The sequence below is a fragment of the Thunnus thynnus genome, chromosome 17 (genome assembly GCF_963924715.1).
Source record: "Thunnus thynnus chromosome 17, fThuThy2.1, whole genome shotgun sequence".
Lineage (NCBI taxonomy): Eukaryota > Metazoa > Chordata > Actinopteri > Scombriformes > Scombridae > Thunnus > Thunnus thynnus.
Window position 1 is genome coordinate 24,108,449 of NC_089533.1, and position 16,354 is coordinate 24,124,802.

Genomic DNA, 16,354 nt, shown 5'->3' on the forward strand with positions numbered 1-16,354 from the left:
TATAAAAGTATTTTACATTTTTGCTGAATATTTTTGAAGGTATGCTGTACAGTTTCAGAATTTTAGACATTGTTTTACCTTCCAGTCACTGCGTTATTTCATGAGAAATGACTCAGACTTAACAAACAGACTTAAACTTCCTTGTGTTGCACAATCAGTCACAGAACCCATCAAGTCTGCATAATCATGCCAATTATATTACAATTGTGTGGTGACGCAGTTACAGTACAGATTGATTTTTAAGGGTTAGTGTTGACTCTTGTCACACTGACAAAAATGAATGCAGACTTCGTGTTCACTGATAAACTGCATCAATCAAGCAAGTTTCAAGAGCCTGCTAATAGATTTTCATATTGTCTGGAAATGAAAAGAAACCACTGGATGGCTAAAATAGTAGAAGAATAACAGCCGCATGGTTTAATGAATAATCAGATGAATTGCTATAAATGGGGTACAGCATGTAAAACCACAATCTGAGCTGCTGCGTGTTATCATCACCTTATCATTATAAGGTTATCAATAATGCAATGTGGCCTTTGTTCCTCGTGGGCGTAGCCTGTGGCGCGGGGGCGTGTGCACGCGGGAGGGGTACGTGTCGACGTCACCGCTTAGTCCTTACTGTCAACGCCAAAATAAAACGAGTTAAAACTTTTACTAATCGGACACATCACTAGAAACACATGGCAGCGAGGAAACGCGGCTGTGCGGAGAGTCATTCATTTTCTGCGAGCTGTGATGGTTGTTGGGACTCGGCTCTGTCTGCGTAGCACAGGAGGCTGTTTCTCTGTCTTTCCTGGGGTCGCTCAGGGAGAGCCAGCGGGCTGTAACAGTTTAGCCGACTTGCTAGCTAACGTCAAGTTGTAAGAAAGTGGAGAAGACGGCGGCTAAACGGGAGCTTATCCGCCTATACAGACCTATGCGACGGATAGCAGGTAACAGAGCTCTCCCTACTGCTTCCAACACGTCAAATATAACGCGGACCGACGCGTGCTGTGTTTATCTTACACAATTTAGATGTTTGTTACCGTACAAGTCTTGGGACTGCAACAGCTCTGCGCCTCCTCCGTGGCAGCAGCAGCAGCAGCAAACGTAGCAGTCCAGTTTGAGCCAACAACTTTGCTCCTGATATACACCGGGTTGTTACTTGGCTGCTTTTTACAACTCGTTCAACACCTGCCTGACTTGTATTGTAATAATGTGTGTTTACGAGTGATAATGTGGCCGATATTCCCGGTGTCTGCGTGGCTCGCCATTCCCAAAAACTGCCTGCATTGCTTTATTATGCATTTGCACCCACTGCAAAGGATATAGGACCTAACAGGGAGAATTAGCCATTTACTGTTACATATACCCTTTACTTTGAGTTGCAGATGCTAGTTGCTATTGTGCAGAGTCTACAATACTCCAAATCACAGAGGGGAGTGTTTATTTATTTTAAGAGTTTGTATGCTAAATGGGGATATCCCTGTCAGCTTAAAAACGGCTATAATCACCAATTATTAATCAGTATTCATGTCATGACCCAACCTGCCTGCAGAGATTGGTGAGACCAGGCTGGCCAAGGATTGTGCCTGAAGAGCTGCTCCAGAGCGAGTCAAACCCATTGGTCTGTTGTAGCAATGCGGTAGACAGGGGCCGGTTTAGATTTCCAAAGGAACAGGGGAAATTGAAGCGCTATTATTTATGTTAGGTCGATATGTCACGGGGTCATGGTTTGCTGACAGCAGCAGTATAGTCCAGCAGGAACAAGGTCAAACGTGGACGGTAGAGCACCTCTCCTGTCCGGTCTGTCAACCGCAGTGAGGGGAGGCTCTGTATGCTGCTTCTTCCCATGGGGCAGTGTGAACCAGCCTGCCAGGTGAAGAATGACAATGAATTATTCAGGCACATGCTGCATATGATCAACGTGGCCCAGCATAGCTGCTGCTGGGGGACAATACGAGGCTCTCAGGGTGGTGTGGTTCCTCCAAGAATAATGCCTGCCTCAGCTTTCCTGTTGAACATGCCAGTTTCTAGAGAATGAGTCACTGGAAAGCTCAGTGGAGAAGCAGTTGTTCGCCTTACAACGGCTTTTGATTTGTGTGGGTAACGTGCATTTCAGAGTTGGAGGGCGTCCTATCTATTTTGATCCATTTTGAAGTTTATTCTGCGGATGTTTCGAGTGATTGCAGAGCTCAAATTGGAAGATTGTTCTGAAGCTTGGAGCATGATGATTGTCTGTGGTGGCTCTGAGCAAAGGTGTACTCTTCATGGCAGCATTATAATGGATGGGTTTTGCTTGTCTGTGGCACTTTGTCTTGAGGGGCTTTGTTTTCCTTAGCAGCTTGTTGTTGTGCTTTGTTTCCTTGTATTTTATGGAACAGTATGCACACATGACATTGGACATTTTAGAGTAAAAATAGATCTTGATGTAGGCTACGTGCCTACAGTGTCATGTGCTGCCCAGAGGCCAAACTACTTAGGTTGCTTTGCAAAGAGAATGTCATCACACAATATATGGCTACATTACATCATATTCCCACCTTTGTGTCTGCCAATCTGTAATAATCTCTACCTTGTGCAATCCTAATCGTCAGTTCTTCTAGCATAAGTGGTTTTAAAGGGCTTGCATAATTTCAGTAGTGTAGTCAGAATTCCTGGTTATTTCTCAGGGCAGAGTCCAGACAAGCACAGCCTGCGGTATGTTGAAATAGCTGATGTTACTAAAGAACTAATGAGAGGTCATGTTGAGGATGAATCACAGTATCAAATGTTTCCTGTGACTTATGTTAAGAGGGTATATTTGGATATTGATATGTGGACAATTTTGTGCTGTAATTGCACTTCTAATATCTTTTTATGGCTTTGTGATGATGGAAACCGAACTAGATGTGCAGCAAAATGTACAGTGAAGATGAGACGGAACACAAGGTGCTCGCTATGCCAGGATTTCTAGTCATCAGTGCAAGTTCAGGACTCAAATTATCAGGACAAATGCTCATTATTTTGTCTATGAGTCCTGGCAAGAGTCAGCAAGTCGTTGATGCTCCAGTCTGACCCTGAGACATCCGGTTGCTCAGAACAGAGTCCGAAAAACAGACAAGATTACAGTTTGAGAAGTTACGCCTATCTCTATAAATGACTTTTCTCCACTTCTTTCATTTTAAACAGGCTGGAAAAAGACAATTTAAACCAAATTGTTTTTTTGTTTTGTTTCCTTGCAAACACTGTGTTATTTCAGTCCATCTTTTCCTGATTGCCTGTGACATGAAAAGACAGGCCTCTAGTTTGTTGATCTGAACGAGGACAAACAGATCTCTTCAGTTTGTGTGTATGATTGTGTGTTTACAGTCAGTAGTTCGTACATCTGCATACAGGGTCTGTGTTTGCTCTCATTTGTTTAAATTCATGTTGATCCACCACTTGGACTCCTTTATCTCAGGCCAAATCTGCCATTACTGAGAACACTTGAATACGGAAGATAAAATGAAATACCGAAAGCCTAATACACAGATGATTTCGACATAAATAAACACAAAATGAAGTGCATTGTTCAAGTAGAATGTAGCCTAAAACTTTGCAGTCTTGCACAGCCTCTGTCTCATGAGCTGAACCCGTTTCTTCATCTTGACAATCCTCTTTTCTTTCCTCGCTCAGCCTTTGTTTTCTTCTCAGGGATTTTTGGTGTGTCCTAAACAACCCACTGTAATCCCCTTGCAAAATATGCATAATAATGGGGACCTTTTATTCCAAATCTAAATACCATGCTCCGTACTGTATTCACAACACCCAATAACTTTTTTTCTGTTTCTGCCCTCAACTGTAGTGCCTCTCTTGTGCCTTTCATCTTCTCTTCCCCCTCTATGAACTGCCCTGCTTGTCTAAAGCTCTCATGTCACTTGCATTAGACAGCCCATGTCTTCGGCTTATATATTTTTTTCCTCTGTCTCTTTCCCTTTCTTCTTTTCTTTGTGGACTGGATGAACCACGTAGGGCGCCGCTTCATCCTCTCACCACCGCTGCCACCTCAGTCTCTCTTCTGGCGCTGCCCAGGATGACTGACAGTCATTGATTGAACCTGTCCATGTGTGTCACCCTCTCCGTATCCTGCCCCCACCCCCTCCCTTCCCTTCTCCTCCCCTGATGTGTTTAGGTGAGTGATGGAGATGAGAGAGTTGACCGTGGTAGCTGGCAGCTTCGTGGGTTTCCAGCTTCTTTTCTCTGTGGCCAGTCCTCTGCTCTCCTCAGCTACCACACCGGGTTATGGACGGCTGCCTCCCACCAAGCTCACTGAGTGGAACTCCAGGTGTGTCCACTGCTCCCCCTCCGTAGGCCGGTCTTTTCTCATATGCATCTAACCTGTAAATGCTCTGTCAGTTTCATCTCGGTACCATGTGGGAACCAGAGCTGGACTGTTTTTTGTTAAAGGCTAAAGCAGTTTGACAGCAGACTTATAACTGTCTAACAGGAATCATTTGCTGGTTCTAGTTTCTCAACATCTGCAGTTTGTTGTGGTATTACATCCAATAGTTTTATTGTTAGATGTTTGAAAATATCACCTTTAGCTTTAGGAAATTGCGATGGGCATTTTAATACATTCTTGAGAACAAATGATTAATCGAAAAAATCATGTGGAGATTGATAATAATATAATCAGTAGTTGCATCAGATTAAGTTGCATCAATAGATCCATCACAGTTTCCCACAGCCCCAGCTGACGTCTTCAGATGTCTTGTTCTGTACGACCAGCAGTCCAAAACCCAAAAATATTCAGTTAACTATCATCCAACAATTGCAAATCTTCACATTTAAGCTTGAAAAATGACTAAAACGAGTAATTGATTAGCATAATAGTCTGGATACTAAGTTAGTAAGTAGATGACAGTGTTAAGCAATAGTATAGCATTTGCTGGTGAAATTATGCCTCTGCTCTTCTCCCCTAAAGGTTTAATGTTTTATATCAAAAACAGTATTTTTATGATGTTAGCAGAGGTGGTCTATGTTTTAGACAAAGTGGACTGCCTGCACTAAAAAACCACTGCAGGGAACCTTCCTAATATCGTAGTATCATGATGTCGTAGCTGCAGGTTTTAAGTACAGTTTAGCATTCAAAACTAATTCATTATAAGTAAGTAAACTAAGTTATTATGATGTCAGTGGGATCTCATTGGGTGTAGTTTTTTGTGATCCAGGTGTGGAAGACTTTTTTTTTTTTTTTTACTACATCTTAAAATAAATACAGAGATGCATGAATGAAAGTTTTCCTCTCACACATTGGACGGGACAGACTTGAGTGAACTCAAACATTTGGTTGTTTGACTTAACTGTTTTTTGTGTTTATTGTTTCTATGACACGTACATTGGTGTCATAAAATCATCCTGTTGGCTTACTGAGACACACCTCTCTAGAATAGGACTGTTGTATAAAACTGTGTGGTCGTGACATCCTGACAGAACTGACCTCTGTTGAGCAAACACCAGCGTGTTTGATGATGTGGCTCTGTTGAGATGGACCCTGATGTGCCTCAGGCCAAGTCATCATCATTCCACACAACTACAGCTGTGATTTGAACGGCTGGTGGAGCACAGAGCGGTTTGAAGTTTGAAGCGGAAACTTCAGGGGTGAAGTTCAGAGGGCGATAAATTGTAGTTACATAACATCTGTCACAGACTCTCAGTTTGTTGTCTTTTTAATCTGTCTTTTGCTATCAGCTAACACTCACAGATAATCCTTCATTCATAGAACCAGTTTACATCTGTCCATATTTTAAAGTATGGAGTGCATTGATCAAGGAGTAGTCCAAAAGCAGTCAAAGGCCAGGTACTGATGGCCCACCTCAGAGTGGTCTACTGTTGCATAACAGCCAGCTCTCAGTGTGTCAGTGTGTTGTTTATGTAACCATGACTTAAGTGCAAGGAGGGAGAAAGCATTTCAAAAGAAAGAGCAGAGTCACATGCCTAATGTTGAACACAGCTGCATCAACTACAAGACTGTTGTTAATATTGCCTTCTTTTTATGTTCATCTCACTTCTTTTCTGCCCTCTTCTTTTTAACTGTGCATCCTTTCTCTCTCCCAATATCATTAAGAACTTCTCAATACAAGAAAGCTGCGATTTCTGTTTCCCATAGACTCTCAACACTGTATAGAATGTTCCCTTTGAAATATGCTGCCTTTATTTTCTGTTTTCTGCCATAAAGTGTTGCAAGTTATTGGCAAGCAGAAATTATCTACACATTTTTTGGACAAGAAAGACGTGAGCGTGAGATTTGTATCGTAGCCTATACAGACGGCCATACTGACACTCAGTTTCACCAACTTCCTTCAGCCAAGTTCTTCCATGGCTTTTTCATTCTCAGACACTTCACACTGATTTTTTTTTTAGTGCCAGGAGTAATAATGGAGTCATCCACTCATACAGTAGCCGATCTGTAGAGCCAGTCTTGGCCAGGGCTCAGGCCAGCGGCTGCAGTCTGTGAACAGGGGCCGCTGTGCCCCGGTGGCTGCATGGTGACAGTGGAGGAACTGTGATTCTGGTAGAGGAGAGATAAGGGCCACTGGAGCTCTGGAGTATCTCTTCAGTGGTCCAGATAGCCACTCCAAAGGTCAGGAATGATGCTGTAGCAGCCTTGATAAAAAAAGAAGTTACACTTTCATGGACACAGACACGTACGGACAACACAGATATAATTGCATACTCATGAACAGACATGTAGCAGAGACATATGCACGTCCATATTTAATGATTACCCATTTGTTACCATTAGCCTGTCATCATATTTACTACGTTGATCTTGTGTGTGTGTCCATCCCCAGGTTGGTGTCGACTGTGCACGCCCTGATCGTAGGTTTGTTCTGTTTGTACATCCTGTGGTTCGATGATGCGGTCAACGCCAACCCCGTCTGGTAAGAGGAAAAGAAATGAAAGCAAATCTGTTAAATGTTATATGAGAAATAAGGCAGCAAAATGTGTGACATGCAAAGAAAAAAGAGGTAATACTGACAGTTATTTAATTATGTAAATGGACAATCCAAAGCAAAAAAAACCCTCAAAAAACAAAGAAATGCTGTTGTATACGACACTTTTTGTTTTGTCATTTTGGCAGGTTAAAAGAAAAAGTAGCGTGAACGCTTCAGGCACTTTTAGGAGAAACCTTTCTTCTCACATCTGCCTTTTCAAACCGGCAGCCATGACTAGCTCACAAGGGAAGGGAGGAAACAGATGAAGGGATGAAAATGGGAGGTGGAGGTTTTTTTTTTTTTTTTGGAGGAGGAGGAGGTAGGGGGGTTATTGAAGGATTGTCAAGGTTGGTAGCTAATACCTTCGGAGCGATGACGACCGTGTTCCCTTCATCAGAGCTAAAGAGTGAAGGGGAGAGGGTGGATCTAATGTGTCAGCGGCGTCTCCAGAGAGTTGTAGATTCAGTGGATTTAGCCTTTGATTATTGTCTTCTCTCTGTCTCTGTCTTCCACTCTCTACTACTCTACTGCTGACTGTCTTATTTGCATCAATGACTCCTGAAGAAGAGAAATGGTAATTTCTCTTCTTGTCTTCACTCTCTAATATCTCTGTCAATCTTTTCAAAGATGTCTTTCTTTCTCTCACTTCTCCCCTATTATTATCTTGCAACACTCCTTCCTCCTCTTCTTTCTCTCTTTCTCTTTCCTTCCCTCTGTTTCGCTTCCTCTCTGGCTATCTAGCAGACAGACTAGAATCCCACCAACAAGGCTCCTTTTCATAGCAAACAACAGCAGCCTAGTCTTCACACCCCCCCCCCCCCCTTTCCAACCCTCTATGAGAGCCTCCTCCCTCTAGCTGTCCGTTGTAGCAGCACCCCACATCTCTGGCTGTCGAATCAATGCAGCACACCTCCCTCACTCTTATTGTCTCTCTGTCGGCCGCGGCCAGCATCGCTGAAGGAGTGAAAAGGGGGAGAAAACAGAAAGTGGAGGAGGGGGCGAAAGATGGGGGTCTCCCTCCCTCCTCTTGCTACCAGTGCTACTATATCTGCGGTGTGTTCAGGTGCTTAGTATCTTAGTCCTCCCCAAGCCTCTTTCTCTTTATATACATTTTTTGCTACTGAATTTAATGCAGTGTTGTTTTCTGTCAAATGATTTCCTTCAGCTCCCATGAAGAAAAGGTGATTTCTTTGTGAAAATAGTGTTTTAGCGTAGTATTCCTGTTCCAACTTGAGCTTTGCAGTTTGCTATTTATTTCTTCACTCCCTTCTCTTGTTAAATTTCTCAGCACCTAGCCCGATCCCCGGCAGTATCCTAATGCCTTAAAGCTCATCTCGTTGCAACAGCGGAGTGGTGCAAGCATTAATTCTCCAGTCAGTCTGATTATATTGCAGCATCATTAAGACCTGTCACACAGCAGCATTGTTCTCCACGCTGCTCTCAATAGTGCTGGAGTGGCCAGAGCCAGACTGTTAGAAACCTGCATTGTTTTCAGCTGCTCAGGCTCTTTCAGTGTGTCACTCTGGCTGGCAGCTCAGGCCTTGGCTGTTATCATAATCCATTCAGTTAACAGGCAGCGTGTCTGACCAACCCCCCCCCCCCCCCCCCGCTTGCATTTCTTGATTGGCTTATCTGGTCTTGAACTTAACATGTACAGGGCCTGAATGAGGGAGCAAAACTCAGGGTCATGTTGAGTTAAGGTCAACATGGATGAAATGTAAAATATAAATGTAACATTCATGACATCGGGCCTCATGCAAAAACATTTTCCTATTTTTATGGCAAACCACATATCACATACTTGTAGTAAATTGCTCGTTTCAACTTGAAGAATGCAACCTGCTTTGATTGTTTTGCATAATGTACGTCCCCAAATTGTTTCATTCACAAAATATAACCCAACAACTAAAAGATCCAGCTGTCAAAAATCAGCAGCCAAAAACTAGACAAATTCAGCAGCGTCAGTAGCAGTATTAGCGGACCCGAAGACAGAAAAAAATATTAGTACAGCTGTCAACACCATGTCATCACAGAGCTGCGCAGACACAGAAATAAAGTAGAAATAGTTTGACATAAAGTTTCATGCCTAAAAAAATGTCTTGGACGGGAGGCAGTCAAGGCGACGTGACAGTCACAGAGTTGGATGAGAGAATACAATTCAGTACATTCATCATAGGTGACGTTACACTGTCATGTGCAACAGAACACGTTCCACTGAAGAGAGACGTGCAAAGACACTAAAATGCCGCTGCAGTGTGAACATTTTACTAGTAACTCCTGAATATCGTCATTAAATTGCCAATCCATGATGCACGTCACACTGATGCAGTCAACACAGTATAAATTTTACATGTATTTTTACATTCACTTTTTAAGTTTTAGTTTCTTTGTCTTTTAGTTAGTTTTTGGAACATATTGAAACTCCCTATTCATTAAGCTGTTGTCATTATGCTATGATACAGTAAGTATAAGGCAGACTGACGGACCACTCAAGAATTTCATTCATATCTAAGAGAAAATTTTAAATACAAGAGAATCAGTAACATTTCTTAAATCACTCATGATTACCACTTAGAACAAATGTCTTCCTCCGAGTGGTTTTTGCATGAGGCCTGTGGAGTTCAATGATCTTGTTGCACTTCCTGTTTAAAAGAGTCTACATCTCTTTCTAGGCCAAATTCCAGTCAGTTAAGCATACACCCAGAGAGGAGTGTGGGTTTACTGTACGTCTAATTAACTGCAGCAGGATCACACTGATGTGATTATCAGGAAGCCTGTGGACTCTGACGGCAGCCAGCAGACTCTCTGACTGTCACGCTGTCAGTGAGGTTGTGTGTTTTCCTCGCTTATATTTGCTTGCTGCATTTCTTTCTAAGTGCAGTGGTAAAGTGATACAATAATCACTTAACAGGATGTGAGCTGAGCGCTCACTTGTGAAACAGACATTAGATTAGATATATAAGGGGAAGAGGAAACAGAAGGTATCATTAACAGTGTGACCAAGCTGAGGAGAAACTTTTTGATTTTTGAGTTCCATACAAAATTGCTTGTTCATGGCAAAGCGAAGCCTCAAGTTATTAGTGATATAGCAAAAGATGCATTTATGTCACACATGCCTACAAACACAGTAGTCATAATTTCATTTATTTAAACTGTATGTACACTGTTAAAGTGCAAAAGCAGATGGTGTGCTGAACAGTCTCAGGTGAAACGTGCAGTTTGACAGCTGTGAGCTCAGTGGGGTAAGGTGCGCCATGTGTGCATTGAGGGTGTATACAGTATGTGTTCTTACAAGGTTTTGTTACAAGCAGTCAGCCAGTCGTTTGCTATACGATACTTGTGACTGATACCAGGATCGGATGTCTGTTGAAGCGAGACATCTTCATTGTTATTTTGAACAGTGTTATTTGTAAGGACACCTAACAGTCACCAGAGCAGCTCATGGGTTCATGGACTGAAATGACCACAGTTTATTCAGAAATTTTGTCAAAGGAGGGAAACAAAGACTGTCAGTGACGTAGATGTTCTAATATGCTAAGCTAGTTGTCACGGTGTGGACTCACCACAAACACTGTTGATTGCAGCTGTTCTTTTTAATCAAGACCTAACTATGTTACAAGGTTATCACAGCAACTGTTGTAGCTCATCAACATTAAACAATCATTAGACAATCAACCTTGAATGACCTTACTGTGATTCCTGATTAGTGTGTTAGCACTGCTTGTGTTCTCTTTACATAAGTAGATTATTGATCAGAGAAACTGTTGTAACTAGTGTTTAGATTTTCTAAGAACAGTAAGTAGCTTCCTACTCCTGGTTTGTTTGCCTTGCAGGTTGAATTGTTACAGCTGTGTTGAAAGTACCTTTACACTGTGTTCTTTGCTGTTCCACAGGGGTGACCCCGGTCTCGTCAAATTAAATGTAGCCATAACCTGTGGTTACCTACTTTATGGTGAGCTATTTGTGTTTTTCTAACTCTGTTGATCATGTTTCCTAGCTCACAGTCCATCAGGGTAGTGAGTCATTGTATTTGGTGTAAACACCTCAAGGAAACGACCTTAAACTATTAAGTAACTTGATTATACTGTAGAAATGAACATAAATGCAGTGCTGCTCACTGTAGAGTGAATGTCTGGTAGCAGCATATTTTGCTATTAAAGAGGTGTGACGATCTGCACTTTGATAACCTCTCTTGTTCTCTGATTCATCACTGGTGCAGTTGTTATGTACATAATCCTCCTCCTAGCCAAACAGACATATCAGTTTGCTGGTTGTCTGACCAACCTCTCACCCTGTCCTTTAGACCTTGTGCTGCTCGCCTGTAACTGGAGCACTATGGGTGACAGCTTTTTTGTCTGTCACCACTTGGCGGCGCTGTATGCATATGGATATGTTCTGGTGAGTCCACCATTCTTCGAGATCCACAGTGTATAAACTGAAATAGTAACTGAAGAAGTCTCATATTAATAAATGACATTTTGCTCCTGTATTTGTAATAGCCTATGTGTTTGGTCATTGCAGACACGTGGCGTGCTTCCCTACTTTGCCAACTTTCGTCTCATCTCAGAGTTATCCACACCGTTTGTGAACCAAAGGTGAGTCAGCCCTACTAGTGAATATAATCCACTTCCCTTTTTATCAACACATCCTAGGATTCATATCAAGCTTTGCTCACCATATAGCTGACATATCTTCCACGACATTTCTTAATCACCTTTTCCCTCCAGGTGGTTCTTTGAGGCATTAAAGTACCCCCGCTCACACCGGATGGTGGTGTTAAACGGTGTTGCCATGGCGGTGGTCTTCTTCCTGGTGCGCATTGCTGTCATGCCATCGTACTGGGCCAGCGTTTTCGCCACCTTTGGCACTCCAGACTTTGAGCGGCTGGGCTTGGGCGCCCAGGTGGCCTGGATCTCCTCCTGTATCGCCCTGGATATCTTGAACACTATCTGGATGTATAAGATCACCCGTGGCTGCTACAAGGTCATAACCGGGAGGGGAGGACGAAAGGTTAAGGAAGTAGCAGAGGCATCGTCTTCCTCAGACAAGACGAAGCATGTCAACAACCACACAGACTAAAGACATGTAGAGCAGAGAACACTGGGACGAAGGACATAAGCAGGGAGGGAGGCTGGACATCCAGGAACCTCACAGCCTCTCTCTTTTTGCTGAAGCCTCTGTGTCCCTCCCTCCCCCCACCCACCAATCCCCAACCTCAGCTCTTGATCTCCTTGAAGTTGGCTAGTGGACGGGCAATGAGTCCTCAGGTCCACACCCTGACACGAGACAAGGGGACTGCTCTTTGACTCGCTCAAGAACCAGCCTTTGCAGCCTCACTGTTGTTCACTGACAGATTAGTATCCTGCTGGGTGATAGCTTTTGGTTGCAGATAACAAGGTAGAGCTCACAAGCACACTTTTAACTCCATCTGTCACTCGCCTCTATCGTCGCCACCACCACCATCCTTCTGTCATCCCCAACCCGTCTCCCCCCTCAGCTTCCTCTCACTCTCAACTTCAGCCAAAGCCCAATCCTCTGAAGTGCCTGTGAAAGACAGGAAAGCAATAATTGTGGAGTAACAAGATCACAAAGTCTAACAGAGCTTAGCCCCTTCAGTAGACAACCATCCCTCGCACGCTATCGCTCCTGAATGACTGAAGGCTCCTTCTGCTGCCCCTTTCATACTCCGTCCACATTTGAGGAGACATGGCCTACAGAGTAAAGTCTCACATCCGATCCATACAGCGTTTGTGAATCTATAGGGCTCTTGTCTTAAACTCATCAGACCTCACAAAAGGACAGACAGACAGACAGACAGAGAGAATACCACCATAATGCCTCTTCTATAGTATCACCTGCTGTGGCCTCCTTGTAACAAGTGGCGCCTGCCTATATCACCAGCCATGCCCCTCCAACCTCTTTATGATTTGGACTACAATTCAGAAAACACTCTAACCTAAGAATATGCATGCAGGAGAGAGAAAGACACACGGATGAGAGACTCTCCAACATCTTCTAGCTTCTCACAGGACGATTTAGCCTTTTCAGTATTCATCGTACTGGCGTCACTGTGTTATACTCCGCTCTCCTCGTGTACGGCCGCCAGTCTGGAGCTCTCTTTGTTTTCTTATTTTACACAGCCTCAAGCCCTCAGCAGTCACGATAACATGTCTAACTCATATTACATTTATCACAACCCGCTGCCTCACTGGATAGGGCTCCACTATCCAGCCTGAACTTTTGGTTTTGTTCTACCTCTCCCCCTGCCTTACAATGACTTCGTCAATCCCTTCGTCACAAGTTAATTAATCAATCTGATGTTGTTGTTTTGTTTTGTTTTTTTTTCTTTTTACTGTGAAGAGTGATTTTAGCCTTTAAAATGGTATCGTTTGTGATATCACTGGTTCAGAGGGCCTGAGAGAGCTTTTCTCTGCCCTTCTCTCTCTCTGCTAACCGTCTCTAAAGCTTCTCCCAGCCAACGCAGGGAAACAAAGTGGCATCACTTTTCTTGCAAAACTGTGTCTAGTGTATCTTTCTAGAGAAACACCCATGGGAGGCTTTTACACTCCCATTTACTCTGTTCTCAGTGACTCTGAGAACCTAATTGAGGAAGGCAGGTGGATGTGCGTGTGTGTAAACTTTTTCCCTCTACCTTCTTCATTTTTGCAAATGCATAGCCTAGCGTGCAAACTACACATACAAATGTCACGGTATATGGTGCCCTTCTAAAACACAGACATGGTGCTCTTCTTTTTTTTTTTTTTTGCAGAATTTCAGCGATAGAAATGCTAGCAATATGATATTTTTCAAAAAGTAGACAACAGCACAGACTGGTTCAATATGCTGTTGCTGTTAAATGCAATGTGGCAATCTGCATGTTTTGTTTTTCTGTAGAGTAAGTCATCAGTATAGAGCATGGTAAGATTCTGTGATGCCTTAGTGAATAGTCAACATAGATGAATAACATCTAAATATTAATTGCATTAATCTAATGCAGAAAGGGGGTCTGTCTTCCAAAACAGTTAATGTTTTTGCCTCTCAGAGCATACTGAAAGCATGTATTTTTGATTCCCTTCTCTACCTGCATGTCTGTATATACACATGCAGGTACCTTCTGCGTATGCTAACCCACTAATTGTCACCACATTCTCTGTATGCCAGTTGGCATTGCTTGGTTCTACAAATTCATTACAGTCTTGTTGTTGTACTCTTGTCAGCAGACACTAATAACTTCATAGCTGATGTCATGACAGACAGAAATACAAGAGGGTGTTTCAGATTTGCCACACAACTAGAAATAGATGATAGGGATGGAAATCTACAAAGGATAAGTTTGTACTCTGCTTGCACGTTTACTCCTGTTTCCTTCTTGCTCAAGTCTTTGTCTCTCTACTAGGATGGGTAGTTATAATAGTCTGAGAATGTCTGTGTTTTCACTGTGGAACTAAAAAGCACACTCCCTGCGGAGCAATAACTCAGTGATCTCCTGTATTTCTGTCTGTCACCGCAGAGGAGGGGCTACAGTATCTGGTGCCTTTACACTAACGGTGGATGTGACACAGTCAGATTTGGATTAGCATGACCTTTTTAATGTAATATCCAGTGATTCGATTTTCATTATTAACTCCTCTGTACTCCATATGTATACTCTATGTATATATTTTTATAATCTGCCTGCACAATGATTAATCCGGCCAAGTATTATAATCCAAAGCTGATCCCTCTCGGGGAGCCTGTTTTGTGTTGATTTGTTGCTTTCTTGAATACAGGGGTATGTCTCTATGAATGTTGTCATGAGTTATTTAGTGGCATTAAAATGAGCTTACAGTATCCAAGGTGATGAGAATGAAAATCAAAATATATTTTTTTGACATAAGCTCTTTAAGATATACAGATAATTAATGGGTAGGCTAACATCTCATTTCTCCAGCCTCCTAAACTCAAAGCTGTGAATAGTTGTAGAATAAAACTGTAATATCGTTCAGTCAAGGAACTAGAAGAATCTGACTAAAGTGTGGGAGATATCTTGAGACTGGCTGACCAGTGATGTTGGATGTCTTTGAGTTTAGACTGAGACTGCTCTGTGGTGCAGGTCTCATGCACAAAGTTAAAACTAAAGTACGTTGTCTACTTGGTTGTCTACAGACTGGAAAAACTGTTGAACTGGGAGTTTTTGTACTTGTCAGGGTTTTCTACAGACTATATTTCAAGCCCTCATATTTGTGCTGTATCTCACAATCTGGGGCTGTTTGAGAATTGACAGAATGAATAAATAATTTGATAAGGCTGCTATTGTAAGGCCATGATCTGTATTCTGTACTAAGTATTGTATCAGGTTAGAACAACCACATTGCCTTTTGTTTCTTTGGGGAGGCCAACATTCATTATATTCTATAATGAATATATATATATATATATCAAAAATGTCCTGTTCTGTGATCAAATATTGCTACCAGATGCACATTGTGCTAAGGAAACCACTTCATTTGGATGACAGGATGTCACTTCTCTCTGAGGTACATTATGACAAAGCTGCGTCAGAATTCGGTACTGAAATGGTAAACTCTGCAGGTCTTCTCAAGGTTACACGTGGTATTTAGGCAAGTATTATTTTTGCCCCATTTTTGTTTGTTTTTAAATCTTTGATTTCTCCATGGACTGATCCTAGGTGAACAATAAAATAGGATGGAATGAATTTCAGTGTCACAAAGATGACAACATTTGTATAACAGTTAAGAATGACAAACTGATAATCAAATGACTTACCAGTTGATTTTTTTTTTTTCTTTGAATGACTTGCCAGTGTGGCTTATTTTCCTTCCCTTTTTATTTTGTCTTTTAATTCAGTGCAATTTCTTGTTATGATCTGTCTTTTTTTTTTTTTTTTTTTTTTCTCTGGAGATTTTAATGTGAAACAGCACTACACTACACTACACACAGGCCTTTTGGGTCCCTGTCTGAGCATCACCTTGTGACTCGGATGGTTGTCGTCTACAATGACCACTACTAATGATCATGTAATTGTAGTGCTGAAAGCTGAGACTTACTTGAAAGTGTTCTTCAATAAAGTTGAAGATGAGAGAAAACAGCTGCTGGACTCTTTCATTGTGACTTCACAGTTAAATGTTTATCCTTTCTTATTTACTTCCGCACTAGTACATCAGTTTCCCATTCTTGGTTTCTGAGCCATGATGTCAGCATGGGAACGACCTGTTGCATACAGTATAATGCATCTAGGCTGTTCCAGTCATTTGTTAGCTGTGGGCTGATAGTATGACACTTCTACCCAGGCAAGCCAAGACCAGCTACTGGTACTTAGCACCACAGTGGCATGTACCCCCTGCTCCATGTGTTTTTTTTTTTAAGTGTGAGTGTGTGTGTGAGGAAAGAGATGGAGATATTCAGCAAAAAAGGAA

General features: G+C 42.3%; 1 protein-coding gene and 1 long non-coding RNA gene across 4 annotated transcripts; one reads left to right on the forward strand and one right to left on the reverse strand.

The window, feature by feature from the left end:
* Positions 1-586: 586 nt before the first annotated feature.
* On the forward strand, positions 587-16,026 carry tlcd4b (TLC domain containing 4b). Its single transcript, XM_067615841.1, has 7 exons — positions 587-932; positions 4,133-4,285; positions 6,795-6,884; positions 10,832-10,890; positions 11,242-11,336; positions 11,460-11,533; positions 11,666-16,026. Exons 2-7 carry the CDS (start codon positions 4,140-4,142, stop codon positions 12,015-12,017), a joined length of 816 nt encoding a protein of 271 aa, XP_067471942.1. The 5' UTR covers positions 587-932; positions 4,133-4,139; the 3' UTR covers positions 12,018-16,026.
* Positions 5,254-11,795, reverse strand: LOC137201025 (uncharacterized). Of its 3 annotated transcripts, none has more exons than XR_010932118.1 (3): positions 11,653-11,795; positions 6,740-6,881; positions 5,254-6,606 (listed from the first exon to the last, which is right to left on the reverse strand). It is a non-coding gene; the product is annotated as an uncharacterized lncRNA (long non-coding RNA). The 3 variants fall into 3 exon arrangements; XR_010932119.1 differs by having other exon boundaries at positions 6,729-6,881; XR_010932117.1 differs by having other exon boundaries at positions 5,254-6,881.
* Positions 16,027-16,354: the final 328 nt, after the last annotated feature.

What these genes read in the sequence shown, in the direction of transcription:
- tlcd4b (XM_067615841.1), top strand. Translation starts at nt 4,140, where the DNA reads ATGGAGATGAGAGAGTTGACCGTGGTAGCTGGCAGCTTCGTGGGTTTC. An exon ending in GTCAACGCCAACCCCGTCTG is followed by an intron (nt 6,885 to 10,831) that starts GTAAGAGGAAAA and finishes GCTGTTCCACAG; the next exon opens with GGGTGACCCCGGTCTCGTCA. An exon ending in ACACCGTTTGTGAACCAAAG is followed by an intron (nt 11,534 to 11,665) that starts GTGAGTCAGCCC and finishes TTTTCCCTCCAG; the next exon opens with GTGGTTCTTTGAGGCATTAA.